This window comes from Ranitomeya imitator, chromosome 2 (assembly GCF_032444005.1).
Source record: "Ranitomeya imitator isolate aRanImi1 chromosome 2, aRanImi1.pri, whole genome shotgun sequence".
Taxonomy (NCBI): Eukaryota; Metazoa; Chordata; class Amphibia; order Anura; family Dendrobatidae; genus Ranitomeya; species Ranitomeya imitator.
Window position 1 is genome coordinate 558,688,688 of NC_091283.1, and position 25,838 is coordinate 558,714,525.

The 25,838-nt window shown below is 47.9% G+C and overlaps 1 protein-coding gene across 3 annotated transcripts in view; it reads left to right on the top strand.

The window, feature by feature from the left end:
* MYO15B (myosin XVB) overlaps positions 1-25,567 on the top strand; it is a 175,756-nt gene extending 150,189 nt beyond the window's left edge. For 2 of the 3 annotated variants that reach the window (XM_069752027.1, XM_069752028.1), the window contains exons 41-43: positions 8,320-8,453; positions 19,688-19,828; positions 24,577-25,567. In XM_069752027.1, coding sequence (XP_069608128.1) covers positions 8,320-8,453; positions 19,688-19,828; positions 24,577-24,639 — 338 coding nt within the window. In that variant the 3' untranslated portion in view covers positions 24,640-25,567. Of the gene's footprint in view, positions 1-8,319; positions 8,454-18,510; positions 18,646-19,687; positions 19,829-24,576 lie in introns of those variants that run through there. The other variant, XM_069752029.1, reaches the window with a different exon arrangement.
* The last annotated feature ends 271 nt before the right edge of the window (positions 25,568-25,838 follow it).

Here is a 25,838-nt window from a genome sequence, read left to right on the forward strand (position 1 = left end):
ACACCTAGGGGGGTGGGGCCAGGTTCCCTTTAATTTCAGTTCATGTGCCTGCGTGGCGTTTGCAGGTCACGTTGCCGGCTACACAGCAGGGGAATAGCTGGCGTTGCTGAACCCCACTAACACATTGGCTGGTGTTTTTCTCTGTGCAGCTAGCACTTCCGGGCAAAAACTAGCGGTGTTTGAGCCCAGGGTCAGCAGGAGGAGGAGAGGAGCAGAGTGTAGGCCGAAGCCTGCACTGGTGGCAGCTTTTGTTCTGTTGTGCCAGCGTGGCTTGTGCTGGACACGTTGCCGACTACACAGCAGTAATGTGACACAGCACAGCCGTCATTCCAACCCCCTTGGTGCCGGGCGCCACCTCCTCAACGTTGTTTGGTTCTGTCACAGAGCCCGCGCTGTAATGTTATCCCTTGGCCATGCACAGTTAGCGGTGGCCGTCTTCTGACATCATGTAGGTGTCAGGCTGGCAGTGCCTGTGCGTCCAAGCTGCCCGAGATCCAACCTTGCAGTGTCATCTAATGTAGTCCCACTGCGGGCCAGGGATCCATGGGCATGCGCAGTGCATATCATCGCCTCTCACTCACCTCCTTCCTGCTTCTTCAGACTGTGCGGCGTCACAGCCGTGGCATGCTATTAGGGATCAGCTGACGCCGCCTAGTCTGAAGAAGCGTGAAGAAGGGGAGTGAGAGGCTAGTAGATGCACTGCGCATGGCCATGGATACCAGGCCCACTGTGGGATCACATTAGACGACACTGCGAAGTGTGATTTCGGGCAGCGTGGACGCACAGGCGCAGCCAGGACGACAACAAATGATGTCAGAGGACGGGCAGCGCAAACTGTGCATGGCCAAGGGATAACATAACAGCGCAGGGTCCATGACGGAATCAAACAACGCTAAGGAGGCAGCGCACGGTGCCAAGGGGGTAGCAATGACGGCTGTGCTGCGTCACATTACAAAGGAAAGTCCCACCTCCGGGACGGTTGGACGGTGTGAGGGGACACATTACATGAGTGTGTAGTTCAGCGTTTGCAAGGAGCATAATTTCAAGAGCGACCTTTCCCTTGTGCAGTATTAGTGCTGCACATGGTGGCTCTTTCAGTAACAAACGCCTAGGGGGGGGGGGGACAGGTCCCCTTACATTTTAATTGTGCCAGCGTGGCGGTCGCATGACACGTTGCCGGATACACAGCTGGGGATCAGCTGACGTTACTGAACCCCAATAACAGAGGAGCGACTGTTGACTGTGCACACAGCACTTCCAGGCACCAACTGGCGGTGTTAGAGCCCAGGGACAGCAGGAGGAGCAGATTGGAGGTATTGCCGCACACACAGCTGGGGATCAGCTGACGTTACTGAACCCCAATAACAGAGGAGCGACTGTTGACTGTGCAGACAGCACTTCCAGGCACCAACTGGCGGTGTTAGAGCCCAGGGACAGCAGGAGGAGCAGATTGGAGGTATTGCCGCACACACAGCTGGGGATCAGCTGACGTTACTGAACCCCAATAACAGAGGATCGACTGTTGACTGTGCACACAGCACTTCCAGGCACCAACTGGCGGTGTTAGAGCCCAGGGACAGCAGGAGGAGCAGAGGAACAGAGTGTAGGCCGAAGCCTGATTGTAGCAAGTTGAAAGGGAACCTTTAACCCCCCCCCAAGACGTTTGTAGCTGAAAGAGCCATCTTGTGCAGCACTAACGATGCAAAAGGAAAAGGTGGTTCTTTTAATTATGCTCCTTGCAAACACCGAAGTAAACACTAAAAATGTGTCCCCTTATACCGTTAAACCGTCCCGGAGGTGCGAAGTTCCTTCGTAATGGGACACAGCACAGCTGACATTCCTATCCCCTTGGTGCCGTGCGCTGCCTCCTCAGCGTTGTTTTAAGCTGTCACGGAGCCTGCGCTGTTCTGTTATCCCTTGGCCATGCCCAATTAGCGCTGCCTGTCTTCTGACATAATTTGGTGTCAGGCTGTCACTGCCTGTGCGTCCACGCTGCTCCAGATCCCACCTCGCAGTCTCGTCCAACGTAATCCCACTGCGGGCCTTGGAACCATGGACATGCACAGTGCATATCCTCGACTCTCACTCCCCTCCTTCCCTCTTCTTCAGACTGTGCGGTGTCACGGCCGTGGCATGCTATTAGGGATCAGCTGACGGCGCACAGTCTAAAGAAGGCAGAGGGAAATGAGCGAGAGCCCGAGGGGAAGATATGCACTGCGCATGCCCATGGATCCCAGGCCCGCAGTGTGACTCAATCAGAAGACACAGCGAGGCGGGATCTCGGGCAGCGCGGCCGCACAGGCGCAGCCAGCCTGACACCAAATTATGTCAGAAGACAGGCAGCGCAAATAGGGCATGCCCAAGGGATAACAGAACAGCGCAGGCTCCGTGACAGCTTAAAACAACGCTGAGGAGGCAGCGCATGGCACCAAGGGGGTAGGAATGACGACTGTGCTGCGTCACATTGCGAAGGAAAGTCCCAGCTCCGGGACAGTATAACGGTATCAGTGAACACATTTTATAAGTGTTAAGTTCTGTGTGTGCAAGGAGCTAAAAAAAAAGAGCTACCTTTTACTTGTGCAGCATTACTGCTGCACAAGATGGCTCTTTCAGTAACAAACGACGGGGGGGGGGGGGGACAGGTTCCCTTACATTTAGGTTGTTGTGCCAGCGTGGCGATCGCAGGACACATTGCCGGCTACACAGCTGGGGATCAGCTGACGTTACTGAAACCCAATAACACTGGGTCGTATGTTTTTACTGTGCAGCCTGCACTTCTGAGCCACAACTGGCGGTGTTGGAGCCCAGGAATAGCAGTTCAGGTGGTAGAAAGATGAACACAGCAGGAGACCTGGATGACACCCAATTACTTAATCAGGCAGAGGAGTGGCAAATTCCTGCGAGATCCAGGCCTGGTTCATTTTCAGGAAAGTAAGCCGGTCAACGTTATCGGAGGATAGTCGCATGCGACGGTCTGTTAGTACACCACCTGCGGCACTAAAGACACGTTCCGATAAGACACTAGCCGCAGGGCAACCTCCAATGCATACTGGCTTAGCTCTGGCCATGTATCCAGCTTAGAGACCCAAAACTTGAACGGGGAAGAGCCGTCTGGGAGTACAGTAAGAGGGCAAGCCATGTAGTCTGTCACCATCTGACGGAACCGTTGCCTCCTGCTGACTGGAGCCGCCGGTGATGGTGTAGACATTTGGGGCGGGCACACAAAAGTGTGCCAGAGTTGTGCCATACTGGGCTTGCCTTGGGCAGAGGCACTGCTTCTGCTCCCTCTTTGGGCAGAGCCTCCCCCACTGCCTCGACGCACTGAGCTGCTTTGTAAAGCACTAGCAGCACTCCTCTCAGTTGGACAGGAGAAGATGATGGAATTCACCAGTGTGTCGTGGTACTCCCGCATTTACGCTCCCGGGTCAACGCAGGGATGAGGTTTTGGACGTTGTCCCAGTAGCGAGGATCGAGGAGGGTGAACACCCAATAATCAGGCATGTTGAGAATGTGGTCGATGCGGCGGTCGTTTCTCAGGCACTGCAGCATGAAATCCACCATGTGCTGCAGAGTGCCAACTGGCCCAGAAACGCTGTCCCCTGCTTGAGACATGATCTCTGCCCGCTCGTCATCACCCCACCCTCGCTGTACACACTGACCACTGGACAATTGTGTCGCTCCCTCCTCTGGACGGAGCTCTTCCTCCTCCATTGACTCCTCCTCATCCTCCTCACAAATTGGCCCCTGCGTACCCCTTTGTGAGGAACCACGTGGCGCTGACTCTCCAGAAGCTGATGGAAAAGGTGACTCCTCATCCTCCACCTCTTCCACAACATCATCCCTTAACCCTTGCAAAGTTTGCTGAAGCAGGCAGATAAGGGGGACAGTCATGCTGACTAGTGCATCATCTGCACTTGCCATCCGCGTGGAATAATCAAAAGGACGCAAAACCTGGCAGACGTCCTTCATAGTGGCCCACTCTGTGGTTGTGAAGTCTGATCGGCGCTGACTGCGACTTCTTTGCGCCTGATGCAGCTGGTACTCCATAACTGCTTGCTGCTGCTCACACAACCGCTCCAACATATGTAACGTGGAATTCCACCTGGTAGGTAGGTCACATATGATGCGGTGTTCCGGAAGGCGGAATCAGCGCTGCAGAGCAGCAATGCGGGATCTGGCCAAGCTGGAACGCCGCAAGTGAGCACACTCTAGGCGGACCTTGTGCAGCAGGGCATCAAGATCCGGATAGTCCCTCAGAAACCTCTGCACAACCAAATTGAGCACATGTGCCAGACATGGGATGTGAGTGAGGTTGCCAAGGGCCAAGGCTGCCACCAGATTTCGGCCATTGTCACACACTACCATGCCTGGCTGGAGATTCGCTGGCAGTAACCACACATCGCTCTCCTGCTTGATGGCATTCCAGAGCTCCTGCGCTGTGTGGCTTCGATGCCCCAATGAAACTAGTTTCAAGACGGCCTGCTGACGTTTGGCCACGGCTGTGCTCATGTCGGTCATAGGTAAACGTTCACGGGTCCATGTGGAGGTGGACTGTGACGGATCCTGCAGAGAGGAATCTGAGGAACTGGTGTAAGAGGAGGAGTCGATGCGTACAGACTGGATTCCTGCAATCCTTGGAGTGGGCAGGACACGTCCTGCGCCACTCGCACGATCTGTACCTGGCTCATCAACATTAACCCAATGGGCAGTGAGGGAAACATATCGCCCCTGTCCATGCTGACTGGTCCACGCATCGGTGGTGAGGTGGACCTTGCTACTGACGGCGTTCAGTAGCGCATGTTTTATGTTTGCCTCAACATGCCTGTGCAGGGCAGGGACAGCCTGCCTGCTGAAGTAAAAGCGGCTGGGCACCTTGTACTGTGGGACTGCCAATGCCATCAAGTCACGGAAGCTGTCAGTCTCCACCAGCCTGAACGAGAGCATTTCCAGGGACAACAGTTTGGCAATGCCTGCATTCAGAGCCTGTGCTCGGGGGTGGTTGGCCGAGAATGCCCGCCTTTTCTCCCATGCCTGTACTACCGATGGCTGTAGAGTAGACTGGGAGTGTGAGGATGACTGGGAAGGTGGTGCTGTGGGTGGAATTACACTAGGTCTCTGGACAACAGTGGAGGAAGAGGCAACACGAGATGAAGAGGTGGTAGCTGCCGCTGTTGGTTGGCCTACGTCTTCACTGTGTTTCTGTAACTCCACCGCGTGCCTGGTCCGCACATGTTTCCACATATTTGTGGTATTGAGGTTGCTGACACTTTTACCTCTTTTTACTTTCTGATGACACAGCTTGCATTTGACAAAACAAATGTCATCTGCAACTGTGTCAAAAAAGGACCAGGCACTGCAAGTCTTGGGAGCACCCTTTTTGGCTTTGGAAAGAGACAGGCTCCTAACGGGTGCCAAAGTGGAGGCTACAGGCTCCGCAGTCTTCCCCCTCCCTCTCCCTCTTTGGCCCGTAAGGGGAAGCTCTTCCTCAGAGCTGCTCCCACCACCTTCCTGTTCCTCACGCCACGATGGGTCAAGGACCTCATCATCTCCACTACCCTCTGCCACCAACTGCTCCTCCTGGGTAGTCTCGGCAGCACAGTACGCATCAGAAAGCGGCACCTGAGTTTCATCATCAGATGCGTACTGCGCTGTGGTCACCGGAGGCACTGGCCCACCTGCCTCTTCAGAGTCAGAGAGAAAAAGCTGTTGGGCATCACTGCACACTGCCTCTTCTTCCATTTCTCCAATGCTGCTTGGCTGGCCCCCTGTTTCCAAGCCAAGAGATTCAGAGAACAGAAGTAGAGACGGCTCCTGTCCTGGGCTCTCTGACTGCCTGGCCAATTTGGCAGGTGGTGAAGAGACAGATGGCTGCTCTCCAGTGCTCTGTGCCTGAGAGGATGTGGCACTAACTGAAGTCGATGCCGAGGCGTTAGCTGCCATCCACCCGACAACGGCTTCAATTTGGTCTTCACGCAGCAGCGGTGCACGGCGCTCTCCGACAAAGCTGCGCATGAAGGACTGTTCCCTGCTGAAACTGAGTGACGACGAGTCACCGGCGCCCGCAGCAGGCACAGAATCACCACGTCCTCTCCCTGCTCCTCTCCCTGCTCCGCGCCCACGCCCACGTGCCTTACTCCCTGCCCTCTTCATCTTGGTTGACAGATAAAGATAAGCAGAAAAGTACTAAGGCCTTAGTGTGCTTACTCCTGTAATGCTCCTCCTAACAGGTGTAAGAAACACTAATGTTGTAAAGTGTGGACTAAACTTTATTATTTTTCAAATGTGGCCTACACAAGTGTTAAGTTGTGTTTGGTGAACTTTACTTTTTTTTTTGTGCAGATCGGGCTACAGAGCTAGTTTAAATCACACGGAGACCGTGCAGACAGCCGTAAACGGCGCTGCAAGGCCAAAAAACCCTCCTCTAGGTTATCCTATGTAGTATTTTTCCACTATTTAGCTGGAGACGGGTGGAAAGACACTAATAGGAATTTTTTTGTTTAAATTTTAAACAGGCTGCACTATTTGAAAAAAAAGGAAATTGTTTTTCAAGGTATGAGGCAGTAACGCACCCTGAGCTGAATCCAACCGGCTAGAGCTGCACACAGACTACAGGGCGAGCTGCGCTCACACAGAGACCGTGCAGACAGCCGTAAACGGCGCTGCAAGGCCCAATAAACCCCCTCTAGGTTATCCTATGTAGTGTTTTTCCACTATTTAGCTGGAGACTGGTGGAAAAACACTAATAGGGAATTTTTTTTTAAATTTTTAAACAGGCTGCACTATTTGAAAAAAAGGAAAATTTTTCTCAAGGTATGAGCCAGTAACGAACCCTGAGCTGAATCCAACTGGCTATGGCTGCACACAGACTACAGGGCGAGCTGGGCTCACACGGAGACCGTGCAGACAGCCGTAAACGGCGCTGCAAGGCCCAAAAACCCCCCTCTAGGTTATCCTATGTAGTGTTTTTCCACAATTTAGCTGGAGACGGGTGGAAAAACACTAATAGGGAATTTTTAAAAAATTTTTTAAACAGGCTGCACTATTTGAAAGAAAGGAAAATTTTTCTCAAGGTATGAGCCAGTAACGAACCCTGAGCTGAATCCAACCGGCTATGGCTGCACACAGACTACAGGGCGAGCTGGGCTCACACGGAGACCGTGCAGACAGCCGTAAACGGCGCTGCAAGACCCAAAAACCCCCCTCTAGGTTATCCTATGTAGTGTTTTTCCACAATTTAGCTGGAGACGGGTGGAAAAACACTAATAGGAAATTTGAGAAAAAATGTGCAGCAGGCTGCACTATGAGCAAAAAAGGACAACTGTGTGAGGCAGTGTGAACCCCCCCTGAGCTGAATACAACCGGGTATATGGCTGCACACAGACTACAGAGTGAGCTGCACACACACACACAGAGACCTTGCAGAACGCTGTTAAAACAGCGCTGCAAGGCAAGAGCAAGGTGAACAGTGAAGAACACACAGCGTTTTGCTAAATTAGCCTTTGGAAAGAAAAATAAAGCAATTAGCTAGCTCAACTGGCCCTCAGTTAGAACACAGCGTCCTGTCCCTAACTGAAATCACAGCAGAGTGAGCGCAAAATGGCGGCAGCGTTTTTTTATAGTGCAGAGTGACATCATTTCAGCAGCCAATCACAGCCTTGCCAGTACTTACATGCCCACCATGCTAAACAGGATGTGCCCACACTTCCAATCATTCCTCATTGGCTGCTGCGTGCAGTTTGAATTCTGGGAACTTCCGATTCCGGTATCCGATACGCGGGAAGTATCGGAATTCGGTATCGGAATTCCGATACCGCAAATATCGGCCGATACCCGATACTTGCGGTATCGGAATGCTCAACACTACTTATGGTTCTGCAGTCTAATCTGCAATTTAGAATAAAAAACAACAACTCTGAAGTAGAAAAATATAAAAAAACAAACTATGATACTCAAGCTGACTTCCTAGCTCCAATCAGTGTTCTTTTGCCAATCACAGTGCATCTTGACATTTCACCTTGTGATTGGTACAGTAAATTAGAGGTTACATATTTTCCGTTGGAATAAATTATATTCCTGGAGTCCAGATGCACCATACCTCGTATAGTAATAATGCTAGGAGTGGTAGAAGAGGCGAGTATTTTCTATGTGAAGCCTGCAGAGAAATTGACATTGGGAACTGCCCATTTTCTCTACGTAGATCCACTGCAAATACAATACGTGTGAACATACCCTACATATTTGCAGCAGTAAAATTTATAACAATCCAAACTTCTGCAAGTACATGCTAATTAACTAAATTATATAATCTCATCTCTCTAGAAACGGTATCTGCACTTCCACTCTTTGATCACAGTGTCTTCCTTGTAAAAAGAATCAGTGAGCCCAGCATTCTCACCCCTTGCTATGTGGCTGTCAACCATCAACACCTGATCATACTACAAAATAACAGCCAGGTACGTGCATGCTATGCGTCTAATATACACTATGTAAGTGAATGAATGGGTTGTCCCCTTCAGTTAATCTTCATCCATGTGGCAGTTTGATATAAAAAAAAAAGAAAAAGTGTTGTAATCAACATCCCTGGGTCCACCAGTCAGTCTCTGCCTCTTCTTCCGGTGTGTGTGATGTCATATCTATAGTGCAGCAACCAAACAGAGAGCTTGGCGGCACTGCCAGTGTAGATGGAATGCCCCACGTAGAGCCTGATATTAATACTACATGGATACTGGCCCCACCATGTGCTCAGTGTCTCTCTGTGAACTGCTATTACCTATCTGATGGCACCACGAGCCATCAGTTCTCTTGCTCTCAGTGCCATCAGACAAGTCCTTCAAGTTCACAACCAATGAACTCATTTCACCTTTCTGACATCAATACGAGCGCCGTTGGAAATTTTCCCACGGTATTCTCGCTGATGTCACATAGGTGCTTTTTCTGGGGTGGCTGAGAGCTGATGTTTTTAGCCTAGGGAGGGCCAGTATCTAAGGCCCCTTCCTAGGCCATTAATATCAGCCTGCAGTGACAAGACTCGGGAATAGAGTTCGTCTAGACCACTTACGCTCGACACCGCTACTGGGTGTCAGACTACAACAAATAATAGTAAATTAAAGCACAAGAGTGCGATCAGTGCCGCACTGGCAGACGCCACCAACCACCCAGACTTGGGTTAGAGAAGCGCTCTATTAGCGCACAGCGCCGGACTGGCGGTCACAGCAATAGATGCTGTATCATATGTTTTAATGTTGATAACTTAGTCGGGCGCTAGACAGCAGACATCCACCTTTTGCGAGCAGTCATACACAAGGGAGGGGATGTTTAAAGAACGACTTACACTCATCAACACACACAAGTTTTCAAATGTACACTAGTACATGGCCATGCGGTCATGCAAACCTTTTATAGCTGCAGCAAGTACAGGACCTTCCCAGAAGGACCAATGGGAGACTGCCACAGAAGTTGAGCACCTTCAGGACCTTCCTAGAGGACCAATGGGATTTGCTGCAGTATCTGAGCATGTGACCCTTGATCTCCAATGAGAGATCTTACCCTGGACATGCTCAGAAGGGGAAAAGTAGGACTTAGTCCCAAAAACGTCTGCTCACCACTGCCCAGTACTGGCTACAATGGCAGAAGCTGGAAAGGCAGCAGTAACCCTTTGCATAGAGTCAGACTGAGCGAGATGCTGGGACCAACGTTTCTGCTGAGCAGACTCCACTGCGGCAGCAGAGATGGCCCGAGATTCCCCCTGTGCAGAAGCGGGAACTCGACCCCTAACACACATGGTCATAAGTATTCAGACCCTTTGCTCAAACACTCATATTTAAAGGGAACCTGTCACCCCCAAAATCGAAGGTAAGCTAAGCCCACCGGCATCAGGGGCTTATCTACAGCATTCTGTAATGCTGTAGATAAGCCCCCGATGTATCCTGATAGATGAGAAAGAGAGGTTAGATTATACTCACCCAGGGGCGGTTCCGGTTCTGTTCTGGTCCGATGGGCATCGCAGTCCGGAGCGGGGCCTCCTATCTTCTTCCGATAACGTCCTCTTCTCATTTTCAGGCTGTGGCTCCAGCACAGGCGTACTTTGTCTGCACTATTGAGGGCAGAGCAAAGTACTGCAGTGTGCCTCTCTGACATTTCCCGGCGCCTGCGCAGTGCAGTACTTTGCTCTGTATATATATTTAAATTTTCTCTATATTTGCTAGTCCATTTAGGGGACTTGAACAGTTGATCAGCCGACAAAATCATGGTCTGATCTTCAGTAGAACCTCAGCTCTCATGGTAGCCCATCGTCACTCTGTGATCATGTCACGGTGGAAGGGGGATGGGCGCTTAGAATGGTGCACCACGTGGGCATCGATTGCTCCGCTCTCAGCTGTTAGAGGCAGATGATGGCTAAATAACGCAGCCATCATCTGCCGGGAAAGAAGCAGGCTCAGCTCCGGAGCCTACATGCGGAGCTCCTAACCTCTATACATTGGGCTCAGCAATAGCACAGCATGCAGAGTTCCTAACCTCTGTACGTTGGCCTCCGTAATAGCATAACATGCAGAGCTCCTAACCTCCATACATTGGGCTTAGTAATAGCAAAGCATGCAGACCTTCTAACTTCCATACGTTGGACACAGTAATAGCACAGCATGCAGAGCTCCTAACCTCTGTACATTGGCCTCTGTAATTGCATAGCATGCAGAGCTCCTAACCTCTCTACGTTTGCCTCAGTAATAGCATAGCATGCAGAGCTCATAACCTCTTTACGTTGGACTCAGTAATAACATAGCATGCAGAGCTCCTAACCTCTTTATTTTTGTCACAGTAATAACATAGCATGCAGAGCTCCTAACCTCTACACCTTGGAGTCAGTAATAGCACAGCATGCAGAGCTCCTAACCTATATATGTTGGACTCAGTAATAGCACAGCATGCAGAGCTCCTAACCTCTGTATCTTGGCCTCTGTAATTGCATGGCATGCAGAGCTCCTAACCTCTCTACGTTTGCCTCAGTAATAGCATAGCATGCAGAGCTCATAACCTCTTTACGTTGGACTCAGTAATAACATAGCATGCAGAGCTCCTAACCTCTTTACTTTGGTCTCAGTAATAACATAGCATGCAGAGCTCCTAACCTCTACACCTTGGAGTCAGTAATAGCACAGCATGCAGAGCTCCTAACCTATATATGTTGGACTCAGTAATAGCACAGCATGCAGAGCTCCTAACCTCTGTATCTTGGCCTCTGTAATTGCATGGCATGCAGAGCTCCTAACCTCTCTACATTGGCCTCTGTAATTGCATAGCCTACAGAGCTCCTATCCTCTGTATGTTGGTCTCAGTAATAGCATAGCATGCAGAGCTCCTAATCTCTATACACTGGCCTCAGTAATAGCACAGCATGCAGAGCTCCTAATTAGTGATGAGCGAGTGAGGTCATTACTCGAGATTTCCGAGCATGCTCGGGTGTTCTCAGAGTATCTTTGGCATGCTCGTAGATTATGCTTGGGTTGCTGCAGATGCTGTTATGACCTGGTGGTTAGGAGCACCCGGAATGACCTGATAATTAAACCTCATACAGGACGAGCTCTGGGATGTGGGAGCTCTGCTGACCGCAAGCCCTAATCCTATCACACGCACTAGAAATAGCCGTGGAGCGCTCCTGACCAGACCTAGGCGCCTCGTCACAGCCTAAGAACTATCTAGCCCTAGAGATAGAAAATAAAGCCTACCTTGCCTCAGAGAAATTCCCCAAAGGTAAAGGAAGCCCCCCACATATATTGACTGTGAGTAAAGATGAAAGTCACAAACGCAGAAATGAAACAGGTTTCAGCTAAGGGAGGCCAGACTAACTAAATAGACAGAGGATAGGAAAGGTAACTTTGCGATCAGCACAAAAACCTACAAAAGACCACGCAGAGTGTGCAAAAAAGACCTCCGCACCGACTCACGGTGCGGAGAGGGGCCACTCTGCATCCCAGAGCTTCCAGCTAGCAAGACAAAATCATGAAAACCAGCTGGACAAGAAAACAGAGAACAAAATAAGACAATAAGGAACCTAGCTTCTGCAGGAGAACGCAGGTCACCAGAGAGATCCAGGAGCGAACTGAACGAATGCAAAAACATTGACAGCTGGCATGGAGTAACGATCTGAGAGGAGTTAAATAGAGCAGCCAACCAAAGGACAAACCACGTCACCTGTGTAAGGAACCTCAGAAGCAGCAGCTTCACTCATAGCCACCAGAGGGAGCCCATAGACAGAACTCACCGAAGTACCATTCACGACCACAGGAGGGAGTTCGACAACAGAATTCACAACAGTACCCCCCCATTGAGGAGGGGTCACCGAACCCTCACCAGAGCCCCCAGGCCGATCAGGATGAGCCAAATGAAAGACACGAACCAGATCGGCAGCATGAACATCAGAGGCAAAAACCCAGGAATTATCTTCCTGACCATAACCCTTCCACTTGACCAGGTACTGGAGTTTCCGTCTCGAAACACGAGAATCCAAAATCTTCTCCACCACATATTCCAACTCCCCCTCGACCAACACCGGGGCAGGAGGATCAACGGAGGGAACCATGGGCGCCACGTATCTCCTCAACAACGACCTAGGAAAAAAAATAATGGATGGCAAAAGAAGCTGGAAGGTCCAAACGAAATGACACAGGATTAAGAACTTCAGAAATCTTGTATGGCCCAATGAAACGAGGCTTAAACTTAGGAGGGGAAACCTTCATAGGAACGTGACGAGATGACAACCAAACCAAATCCCCAACACAAAGTCGGGGACCAACACAACGCCGGCGGTTAGCGAAACGTTGAGCCTTCTCCTGGGACAATGTCAAATTGTCCACTGTTATGATAAGGTAATTCAGTACCACAATGGACATAGATGTCAGAACACAGAGTGACCTGACAATAACCCAAAAACAATGAACGAGCTCTGAGATGTGGGAACTCTGCTGACCGCAATCCCTAATCGTCTCCAACCACACTAGAGGCAGCCGTAGATTGCACCTAACGCTCCCTATGCAACTCGGCACAGCCTGAGAAACTAGCTAGCCTGAAGATAGAAAATAAGCCTACCTTGCCTCAGAGAAATACCCCAAAGGAAAAGGCAGCCCCCACATATAATGACTGTGAGTTAAGATGAAAAGACAAACGTAGAGATGAAATAGATTTAGCAAAGTGAGGCCCGACTTTCTGAACAGAGCGAGGATAGGAAAGGTAACTTTGCGGTCAACACAAAACCCTACAAAAACCATGCAAAGGGGGCAAAAAGACCCTCCGTACCGAACTAACGGCACGGAGGTACACCCTCTGCGTCCCAAAGCTTCCAGCAAGCAGGAAAAAACAAATTGACAAGCTGGACAGAAAAAAAACAGCAAACAAAATAGCAAAGCGAAACTTAGCTATGCAGAGCAGCAGGCCACAGGAACGATCCAGGAGGAAACAGGTCCAATACTAGAACATTGACTGGAGGCCAGGATCAAAGCACTAGGTGGAGTTAAATAGAGCAGCACCTAACGACTTCACCACATCACCTGAGGAAGGAAACTCAGAAGCCGCAGTACCACTTTCCTCCACCAACGGAAGCTCACAGAGAGAATCAGCCGAAGTACCACTTGTGACCACAGGAGGGAGCTCTGCCACAGAATTCACAACAGTCCACCACATGAGTCCAAATCTGCTGCAACCTGTCCACCACCGCATCCACACCAGGACAGTCCGAAGGCTCAACCTGCCCTGAAGAGAAACGAGGATGGAAACCAGAATTACAGAAAAAAGGAGAAACTAAAGTAGCCGAGCTGGCCCGATTATTAAGGGCGAACTCAGCCAAAGGCAAGAAGGTCACCCAATCATCCTGATCAGCAGAAACAAAGCATCTCAGATATGTCTCCAAAGTCTGATTAGTTCGTTCGGTTTGGCCATTAGTCTGAGGATGGAAAGCCGAAGAAAAAGACAAATCAATGCCCATCTTAGCGCAAAAGGACCGCCAAAACCTCGAAACAAACTGGGAACCTCTGTCCGAGACGATGTTCTCTGGAATGCCATGCAAACGAACCACATGCTGGAAAAACAATGGCACCAAATCAGAGGAGGAAGGCAATTTAGACAAGGGTACCAAATGGACCATCTTAGAGAAGCGATCACAAACCACCCAAATGACCGACATCTTTTGAGAAACAGGGAGATCAGAAATAAAATCCATGGAAATATGCGTCCAGGGCCTCTTCGGGATCGGCAAGGGCAAAAGCAACCCACTGGCACGAGAACAGCAGGGTTTAGCCCGAGCACAAGTCCCACAGGACTGCACAAAAGAACGCACATCCCGTGACAAAGAAGGCCACCAAAAGGATCTAGCCACCAAATCTCTGGTACCAAAGATTCCAGGATGACCAGCCAACACTGAACAATGAATCTCAGAGATAACTCTACTAGTCCATCTATCAGGGACAAACAGTTTCTCCGTAGGACAACGGTCAGGTCTATCGGCCTGAAACCTTTGCAGCACACGCCGCAAATCAGGGGAAATGGCAGACAAAATTACCCCTTCTTTAAGAATACCCGCCGGCTCCGGAACACCCGGAGAGTCAGGCACAAAACTCCTTGACAGGGCATCAGCCTTCACATTCTTAGATCCCGGAAGGTATGAAACCACAAAATCAAAACAGGAGAAAAAGAGCGACCATCGAGCCTGTCTAGGATTCAACCGTTTGGCAGACTCGAGATAAGTCAAATTCTTGTGATCCGTCAAGACCACCACACGATGTTTAGCTCCTTCAAGCCAATGTCGCCACTCCTCGAATGCCCACTTCATGGTCAACAACTCCCGATTGCCCACATCATAATTGCGCTCAGCAGGCGAGAATTTTCTAGAAAAGAAGGCACAGGGTTTCATCACCGAGCCATCAGAACTTCTTTGCGACAAAACAGCCCCTGCTCCAATTTCAGAAGCATCAACCTCAACCTGAAAAGGGAGCGAAACATCTGGCTGGCACAACATAGGGGCAGAAGCAAAACGACGCTTCCACTCCTGAAAAGCCTCTACAGCCGCAGAGGACCAATTGACCACATCAGCACCTTTCTTGGTCAAATCAGTCAACGGTTTAGCAATACTGGAAAAATTAGCGATGAAGCGACGATAAAAATTAGCAAAGCCCAGGAACTTCTGTAAGCTCTTCACAGATGTCGGCTGAGTCCAATCGTAAATGGCCTGAACTTTAACAGGGTCCATCTCGATAGTAGAAGGGGAAAAAATGAAACCCAAAAATGAAACCTTCTGAACTCCAAAGAGACACTTTGACCCCTTCACAAACAAGGAATTCGCACGAAGGACCTGGAACACCATTCTGACCTGCTTCACATGAGACTCCCAATCATCCGAAAAGACCAAAATGTCATCCAAATATACAATCATGAATCTATCCAGGTACTCTCGGAAGATGTCATGCATAAAGGACTGAAACACAGATGGAGCATTAGAAAGCCCGAATGGCATAACCAGGTACTCAAAATGGCCCTCGGGCGTATTAAATGCCGTTTTCCATTCATCACCCTGTTTAATTCGCACAAGATTATACGCACCACGAAGATCTATCTTGGTGAACCAACTAGCCCCCTTAATCCGAGCAAATAAATCAGACAGCAGCGGCAAAGGATACTGAAATTTGACTGTGATCTTATTAAGAAGGCGGTAATCAATACAAGGTCTCAAAGAACCATCGTTCTTGGCCACAAAAAAGAACCCTGCTCCCAATGGTGACGACGACGGACGAATATGACCCTTCTCCAAGAAATCCTTTATATAACTCCGCATAGCGGCGTGTTCTGGCACAGATAAATTAAACAGACGGCCCTTAGGAAACTTACTACCAGGAATCAAATTAATAGCACAGTCGCAATCTCTATGAGGAGGTAGGGCACCAGATTTGGGCTCTTCAAATACATCCCGGTAATCTGATAAAAACTCAGGGACTTCAGAAGGAGTGGATGGCGAAATTGACAGCAGTGGAACATCACCATGTACCCCCTGACAACCCCAGCTGGACACAGACATAGATTTCCAATCCAACACTGGATTATGGACCTGTAGCCATGGCAACCCCAAAACGACCACATCATGCAGATTATGCAACACCAGAAAGCGAATATCCTCCTGATGTGCAGGAGCCATGCACATGGTCAATTGAGTCCAGTACTGAGGCTTATTCTTGGCTAAAGGCGTAGCATCAATTCCTCTCAATGGAATAGGATACTGCAAGGGCTCCAAGAAAAAAACCACAGCGCCTGGCAAACTCCAAGTCCATCAAATTCAGGGCAGTGCCTGAATCCACAAATGCCATTACAGAATAGGACAACAGAGAGCAAATCAGAGTAACGGACAAAAGAAATTTAGACTGTACCGTACCAATGGTGGCAGACCTAGCGAACCGCTTAGTGCGCTTAGGACAATCGGAGATAGCATGAGTGGATTCACCACAGTAATAACACAGCCCATTCCGACGTCTGTGTTCTTGCCGTTCAGCTCTGGTCAAAGTCCTATCACACTGCATAGGCTCAGGCCTATGCTCAGAGAATACCGCCATATGGTGCACAGCTTTGCGCTCACGCATACGCCAATTGATCTGAATGGCCAAAGACATAGACTCATTCAGACCAGCAGGCGTGGGAAATCCCACCATGACATCCTTAAGGGCTTCAGAAAGACCCTTTCTGAAAATTGCCGCCAGGGCACATTCATTCCACTGAGTAAGCACAGACCACTTTCTAAACTTCTGACAGTACACCTCCGCTTCATCCTGACCCTGACACAAAGCCAGCAAGATTTTCTCTGCCTGATCCACTGAATTTGGTTCATCATAAAGCAATCCAAGCGCCAGAAAAAACGCATCAACATCACGCAATGCAGGATCTCCTGGCGCAAGGGAAAATGCCCAGTCTTGAGGGTCACCACGTAACAAAGAAATAATGATTTTTACCTGAACGGGGTCACCAGAGGAGCAGGGTTTCAAAGCTAGAAACAGTTTACAATTATTTTTGAAATTCAAGAACCTAGATCTATCCCCAGAAAATAAGTCAGGAATAGGAATTCTAGGCTCTAACATAGGATTCTGAACCACAAAATCTTGAATGTTTTGTACCCTTGCAGTGAGATGATCCACACAAGAGGACAGAGCTTGAATGTCCATAGCTACACCTGTGTCCTGAACCACCCAAAGGTCTAGGGGAAAAGAAAGACAAAACACAGTGCAAAGAAAAAAAAATGGTCTCAGAAGTTCTCTTATCCCTCTATTGAGATTCATTAATACTTTGGGCCAGCTGTACTGTTATGACCTGGTGGTTAGGAGCACCCGGAATGACCTGATAATTAAACCTCATACAGGACGAGCTCTGGGATGTGGGAGCTCTGCTGACCGCAAGCCCTAATCCTATCACACACACTAGAAATAGCCGTGGAGCGCTCCTGACCAGACCTAGGCGCCTCATCACAGCCTAAGAACTATCTAGCCCTAGAGATAGAAAATAAAGCCTACCTTGCCTCAGAGAAATTCCCCAAAGGTAAATGAAGCCCCCCACATATATTGACTGTGAGTAAAGATGAAAGTCACAAACGCAGAAATGAAACAGGTTTCAGCTAAGGGAGGCCAGACTAACTAAATAGACAGAGGATAGGAAAGGTAACTTTGCGATCAGCACAAAAACCTACAAAAGACCACGCAGAGTGTGCAAAAAAGACCTCCGCACCGACTCACGGTGCGGAGAGGGGCCACTCTGCATCCCAGAGCTTCCAGCTAGCAAGACAAAATCATGAAAACCAGCTGGACAAGAAAACAGAGAACAAAATAAGACAATAAGAAACTTAGCTTCTGCAGGAGAACGCAGGTCACCAGAGAGATCCAGGAGCGAACTGAACGAATGCAAAAACATTGACAGCTGGCATGGAGTAACGATCTGAGAGGAGTTAAATAGAGCAGCCAACCAAAGGACAAACCACGTCACCTGTGTAAGGAACCTCAGAAGCAGCAGCTTCACTCATAGCCACCAGAGGGAGCCCATAGACAGAACTCACCGAAGTACCATTCACGACCACAGGAGGGAGTTCGACAACAGAATTCACAACAAGATGCATGATTTGTGGCTGTTAGACAGCCTGAACACATGTGGGGATTCCCTAACAAACAGGCAATCCCTGCTTGTGTTCAGGTTGTCTAACAGCTGCAAATCATGCAGCTGCGGCGACACAAATATAATCTACGAGCACTCCCAAGACACTCGGAGAACACTCGGGCATGCTTGGAAATCTTGAGTAACGAGCACACTCAATCATCACTACTCCTAACCTCTCTACTTTGGACTCACTAATAGCACATCATGCTAAGATCCTAACCTCTGTATTGCTTCTGCCACAACTGGATTACACCTGTATATGCTCTTCATTCCCTTACTGCTCATATCCTTTACTTGTCCAATGTAAATTAGTAATGTATGTAATGTATATTATGTACACAGAAACCAAGTTTGACAATTAATCTACAAGACATACAGAGTATGCGCACCATGCGTCCACTGGATAGCAAGACACTTCCTGGAGTATATTTGCTAGTTCTTTTAGGGGACTTCAACAGTTGATCAGCCGACAAAATCATGGTCTGATCTTCAGTAGAACCTCAGCTCTCATGGTAGCCCATCGTCACTCTGTGATCATGTCACGGTGGAAGGGCGATGGGCGCTTAGAATGGTGCACCACGTGGGCATCGATTGTCCGCTCACAGCTGTTAGAGGCAGATGATGGCTAAATAACGCAGCCATCATCTGCCGGGAAAGAAGCAGGCAAAGCTCCGGAGCCTACATGCAGAGCTCCTAACCTCTATACATTGGGCTCAGCAATAGCACAGCATGGAGAGTTCCTAACCTCTCTAAGTTGGCCTCAGTAATAGCATAACATGCAGAGCTCCTAACCTCCATACATTGGGCTTAGTAATAGCAAAGCATGTAGACCTTCTAAATTCCATATGTTGGACTCAGTAATAGCACACCATGCAGAGCTCCTAACTTCTGTATGTCAGCCTCTGTAATTACATAGCCTACAGAGCTCCTAACCTCTGTATGTTGGTCTCAGTAATAGCATAGCATGCAGAGCTCCTAATCTCTATACATTGGCCTCAGTAATAGCACAGCATGCAGAGCTCCTAATTAGTGATGAGCGAGTGAGGTCATTACTCGAGATTTCCGAGCATGCTTGGGTGTTCTCCGAGTATCTTGGGAGTGCTCGTAGATTATGTTTGTGTCGCTGCAGATGCATGATTTGCAGCTGTTAAACAGCCTGAACACATGTGGGGATTCCCTAACAAACAGGCAATCCCTGCATGTGTTCAGGTTGTCTAACAGCTTCAGATCATGCAGCTGCGGCGACACAAACATAATCTACAAGCACTCCCAAGATACTCGGAGAACACTCGGGCATGCTTGGAAATCTTGGGTAACGAGCACACTCAATCATCATTCACTACTCCTAACCTCTCTACGTTGGACTCGCTAATAGCACATCATGCTGAGATCCTAACCTCTGTATTGCTTCTGCCACAACTGGATTACACCTGTATATGTTCTTCATTCCCTTACTGCTCATATCCTTTACTTGTCCAATGTAAATTAGTAACGTATGTAATGTATATTATGTACACAGAAACCAAGTTTGACAATTAATCTACAAGACGTACAGAGTATGCGCACCATGCGTCCACTGGATAGCAACACACTTCCGGGAGTGGAGGTGCATTATGGCACAGCTGCTAAACCTCACACATTGTGGATAGAACTCCAGGAGGTGAGTAGAAGAACAGCCTTGGCTAATAATTCTTGTGTAACATAAATGGAGTATGGAAGGAAATGGAAATACCCTTCTTATTATAAATACCAGAAATTAATATATTTGGTAAAAAGTGAACAGCCTGTCTACAAAAGGGAATCAGACTCCAAGTTTCGGCCACCTTATCTGAGAGCAGTGTAATGTAAAGTCAGAGACACTTATTCCAGCGATGTCACTTATTGGGCTTCTTGCTGCAGTTTTGATAATATCCTGCTGTTAGAACAGTGATTCTATCACTAGTCCCCCACCAAACTCATTAGCTTGGGCCAAAATGGATGAAAAGTGATTTTCATATTTTGTACTGCCATGGTTCTGCACACTATTTCCACTAGTTGGACACCGACGAGCACTAAGACAGATATCTTTGACCGAAACATTGGCATATAATTTGTTTCCCATTGGTCAGTCTATTAAAAACAAAATCTGAAAATCATTTTTCCTCCATTTTGTTGTGAAGGTTTTTTCATATGCGATTTATACTATTTTCTTTCTGAGCACTTAATTTTGGCAGTGCGGGCCCCTTGTGCTCTATTCATATTCATGAACTCTGCATAACTCCATTTCCTCCACTAAGTGACAACATTCTGTGTTCACAGTGCGTAGGCAGAAAGCTGCCAATCAGTGGTGCTAGTGGGGTTATACAGAGTTTAGCATTCAGAAAACTGGAATATCTGCAGTCTTTAATTAGCATGCAAATCTTCAGGGTTTTCCATGCTCAAAATCATTGCAAAGCTTGTAAAAAAATAAAGAATCTTCACAATTTCTTGCATTTAAAATTTTGCTCTGTTCCTGTGCTGTCACATGTGGTAATGTTGGAATAAAAGACAATTCACGGTTTGGGGCTGCGATAACTGAAATTAAGATTCTTGATCCAATAATATAAAAAGAGGTTTTCATTCCACAATGCATTTTCATGTTGGACTGGCGCCTTTCTCAAGTGTAAAAATCAACTGTCACAATTGTTTTTCTCCTTCGCCTCATTGGGGGACACAGACTGTGGGTGTATGCTGCTGCCACTAGGAGGCTGACACTAAGTGATACAAAAAAAGTGATCTCCTCCTCTGCCGTATACACCCTCCTGCTGGATCCCAGCTAACCAGTTCTTGCACATGGGTCTGTTTCAGACCCTAACGTTTTTATTTAACTGTTAACTTTTCTGTAAATTTTTATTTTTTAATTAACGGAGTGAAGGGGGCAACGGATCCTTTCAAGGTTCCGATCTCCCCCGAACCATCAACAGGCGAGCACGGCGAGTATTCCTCCCCGTACCCTTTCCTGCGACGTGTTAAGCCATGCCTGAGCTCACTTCAGGAGCGACGGTTCCTTTCATGGTCCCGATCTCCCCAGACCAGCGTCGCCTCCATGTATCCTCTCCTGGAGCCAGGCCTAATGCCGGACAACTGGCCCTGTCCACCCGGGGGCTGAACTCCGTGGATGTACAGAGGCCCCTCTCTATGGCGTCCGAGCAGCCCCCACTGTCCCACCACTGTGAAAGCGGATGGCACAAGGAGGCGGACGGGTCCTCTCCACCTCCCTAACAAACGGATGATGGATTGAGGCTTATCCCTGCATCGTCCACGCTGCACAGAACAGCGCTGAAACCCACATCCGCGGCGGCTCCATGCCGGGACGCGCATCAATGGTGAGTGGATCCATCTTCAGTGGGATATCCACATGCTGACAGGCGGCCTCAGCCACTTCCCTGTGGCCCACCTCCCTGAGGTAACGCTCCGGCCAGCTGCAAAAATTTAGCCCCCGACTTCGGCCGATGTGTAGGCCGCATCCCGGAAGCCTCGCCCGCACTATGGCGCCCTAAGGCGGCTCCGCCCGCTTTTCTGGCGCTTCTCGCCTGGAACGCCCCTCACTTCTACCGCTGGTGTCGTCTGCCGGCTACAGAAATTTAGGCCCCGGCTTGGGCCTATTCAACATCATGTCCATGGCTCCGTCCCCCCGAATTGGCGCTTCTCGCTCTCTGCGAGATTTTATCAACTCTGCAACTCCCGGTGGCCATCTTGGTCCACCCGGCCGCCTCACACTGGGACGACGGTTTTTGCATTAAAGGGGCACATCGACTCTACATCAGTACCTGACCAATCTCTGGTCTTAAAAGCACACAACCAGTAGTCCCTGGTCTTAAAGGCACACGACAAGTAGTCCCTGGTCTTAAAGGCACATGACCAGTATTCCCTGGCCTTAAAGGCACACGACCAGTATTCCCTGGTCTTAAAGGCACACGACCAGCATTCCCCAGTCTTAAAGGCACATGACCAGTATTCCCCCGTCTTAAAGGCACATGACCAGTATTCCACAGTGTTAAAGGCACGTGACTAGTATTCCCCGGTCTTAAAGGCACACAAGCAGTATTCCCTGGTCTTAAAGGCATATGACCAGTATTCCCTGGTCTTAAGAGTGCATGTCCAGTATTCTCTGGTCTTAAAGGCGCATGACCAGTATTCCCTGGTCTTAAAGGCACATGACCAGTATTCCCTGGTCTTAAAGGCGAATGACCAGTATCCCCTGGTCTTAAAGGCGCATTGGGACCTTAATGGTCCTAGGAGTCTTACAGTAGACTCTTTTTCATCCGGGCAGAGTTTACTATCAGGGAAGGTTGCCCCTTTTTTCTCTGCGATCTCGTCATCCTGACAAGTCTTTGGAGCTAGACGCTCTGTTCTTTCAGACTTTTTTCCTTATTACCATCAAGGCAAGGTTGTCCTCAGGCCATCCCCATCCTTTGTTACCAAGGTGGTATTGTATTACCACTGTTATGAGGGCATAGTTCTTCCCTCATCTCTTTCGGTACCAGTCCACAAAATGGAATGAGTTTCCCATATTCTGGACGAAGTGAGTGCTCTGAGTAGGTACGTCTCGAGGACGGCATCCTCCCAAAGGTTGGATGCTTTATTTGGGCTTCCTGACGGTAAGAGGAAGGCTTCCTGACGTTTTCAGGAAGGGTTTAGCCGTTTCATTGGCCATGATAACATGGTGGATTCGTTTCACCATCCAGGAGTCCTTCTGTGCTAGATGTCAGCCTATCTCCGAGGGTTCTAGGCACCAGGCATCGGCAAGGCACGCCTGCAAGCTTGCAGATTCGTCCAGTCCGCATGCATTCTTGAAGCACTATAATTCCCACAATTCCACAGATGTGAGTCTGGGCAGGCAGACTCTGCAGGCCACGGTGGCGTACTTGTAAGTAGCGGTTACACAGGGCCTGATCTGATGTTGTCCCCACCCAGGGACTGCTTTGGGACGTCCCATGGTCTGTGTCCCCCAATGAGGCGAAGGAGAAATAGGGATTTTTGTGTACTCACCGTAAAATCCTTTCCTCCTAGCCATTCATTGGGGGACACAGCTCCCACCCTGTTATTAGCTTATGCTTGTTTTTATAATCTGACATGCTATACTCTCAAATATAATATGACATGCTATACGCTCATATGTTGTTATTGATCTCCTACTGCTTTGGCACCGAACTGGTTAGCTGAGAGCAGGAGGACGGTGTATACTGCAGGGGAGGAGTTAAGTTTCTTTGTATCACTTAGTGTCAGCCTCCTAGTGGCAGCAGCATACACCCATGGTCTGTGTCTCCCAATGAATGGCTCGGAGAAAAGGATTTTACGGTGAGTACACAAAAATCCCTATTTTACACTTGAGAAAGACGCCATCTGGTGTGGAAACGAGTTGTGGAATGAACATTGCTTCATTATATATTTGATCAAGGATCTTCATTTCAGTTAGCGCAGCCCAAAACCGTGAATTGTCTTTTCCTTCAAGCAGCCTGATGGAGTTCATCCCCCGACCACGGGACAGCAGCAATCGTTATTGAGCTTTCCCAGGAGTTGTGCCTACACAACTCGCTCAGGTGAAATTACTTGGATCTAATATATCAATTTTTAAAGGTATCGTTTGGTGCTCTGTTTCCCTACAGTGCATATCTACATGTAGTAATGTGACCTCAAGATCCTTTCTTCCTGCTAATCCATTCAAAGCACAGAATAAAGATATTTTTTGTCTGTGCTCAGAACAGATTAGCCAGAAGCTATGTGGTGAACTCTGAATTGTGATTCTCAGCAAGTTTTGAGTAACTGAGGATGTGAGACAGGGAGAGAACATTGCAGACTCCGCATAGAACAAGAAATCTTATAAACTTGTGACTTTGGTCAGAAGGGATGGTGCTGGGCATTTCAGAATGATAGAAGACATTATGATACATTACTACGTTGTGTGACTCAATGTTGTCCTTCAGTACACTGAGCCTGTGCGTTGCGAGTGTCAGAACATTAAGATTACTGACCACAGGAGAATTTCCAGATAGCACATACTGGGTGAATTTGGAGGAATAATAGGAAGGAGAAACTGTGTGTGCATCCATTTATCCATCTTGAGACTATTTAGGAGTCTCAAGATAGTGTCTTGTATGTGGAGTGGATGGTTACAGTGAACTGTGAAACATACAGTTCTGCTTCTTGAGAAATATAGTCTACTGGCACAGAGGGAGAGTCGACAGAAAGTTCAGGATGTAAACAATAAAAAAAACCACAAGGGTGGCTGTAAGGGGCTCTTAAAAATAAAGGTAACAGTAAGATTTGGGGACTCATTACAGGGAAAGCCAGGTTGTGGGGTTTTTTTGCACCTAGAAAATCCCTTTAACTTGGGGAAATCTGCCAGAAGAAAAAGTTCTAACCTTTCGTTTTTCCTTTCTCCTGCAGGCTAAAGAGCTGTACCATACACTGGCCTTAATCATAGAGACCCATGACACCGCTGCTCACTGAGCACAAAGCCTTCTAATATACCAACCTAAGTTATTTTCTGGCTAATTATTTACCTGATCTGAATGACTGTCTGTAAACATTATACTGACATAAGTGTGCATAAATCTGGGAATGCCCTCGGTGTCCTTATTTGTTCTTAGTGGGTCACTGGGCTAGGATCAGTTATGTTAGCCTTCAAATTTTACTCTTCAAACCTGACCGAAGGCAATTACACTGTAATCATCAGATCTATAGCTTTATGCACAATTTAATTTAAAAAAACTTTGTTAGCTATAGATAAATAATTCTTCTTGCTAATTATCTAATGTTCAAGTGTAACGTTTTCCAGTTATAAAGCTTACAGACCTAAAGACTAGTAATTTACCACACCAAGAATGAATGGCTGGTGGGGACGGTTAATGCCCAACATACATTTTCGGCACAGTCTGTGGACACAAATGGAAGCATCTGCTGTTTATTTGCAGATAAAAGCGCATTGGAGAAGTATTTTTTTTCCCCTTGCAGTAATCGGTTTCTCTTTTATTACAAATGAACTACATTTTTGATATGTTTCATCAATAAAAATCTCAAATTAGGGCATTGCTAAATTGCGGTAAACGGTGATTAAAACGCATGCAGTGTTTTCCGTTGCAATTGTGTCCACAACTTAACTACTATATAAATAAATGATATTGCAGGATCCAACTTGACGCTCTCACTGAAAATAATTCTGTAAAGTTGTTAAAGTAAAATATTTCTAATGTCATATAGAGCCTGTTGTGCAGCTATCCCTATTAGATACCATCAGATTAAAAATAAAATCAACAATGCTGACATTTTTGTTTTATTTATGTTTTTTGCAGCAAAGACTAATGCTGGTATCAATGTATGTTTCTCCAAAGATCTTCAGAGATATTCTGTAAATTATTAAAACAATTAAACAGTAGAATTGACTGTGGAGCATCATTATAAAATGTGGAGTATATGATAATAGCAAGCAAAATATATTTCTTATGGTGTTAAGTAGCAATGAGAACAACTAAACACACCACATAGAGTTCCTTGGCAATGGCAACTAAACAGTGCACTAAACCACCCTGTTCCACTTCCTAGACTGCTTACACCCAAATGCTAGCAAAGCTGATAACAGCTGATCAGCGGAGCGGTCAGTTGTTGGCTTCTCATACATTAAAACACTAAGTGCTCTGGGAGTGATAACA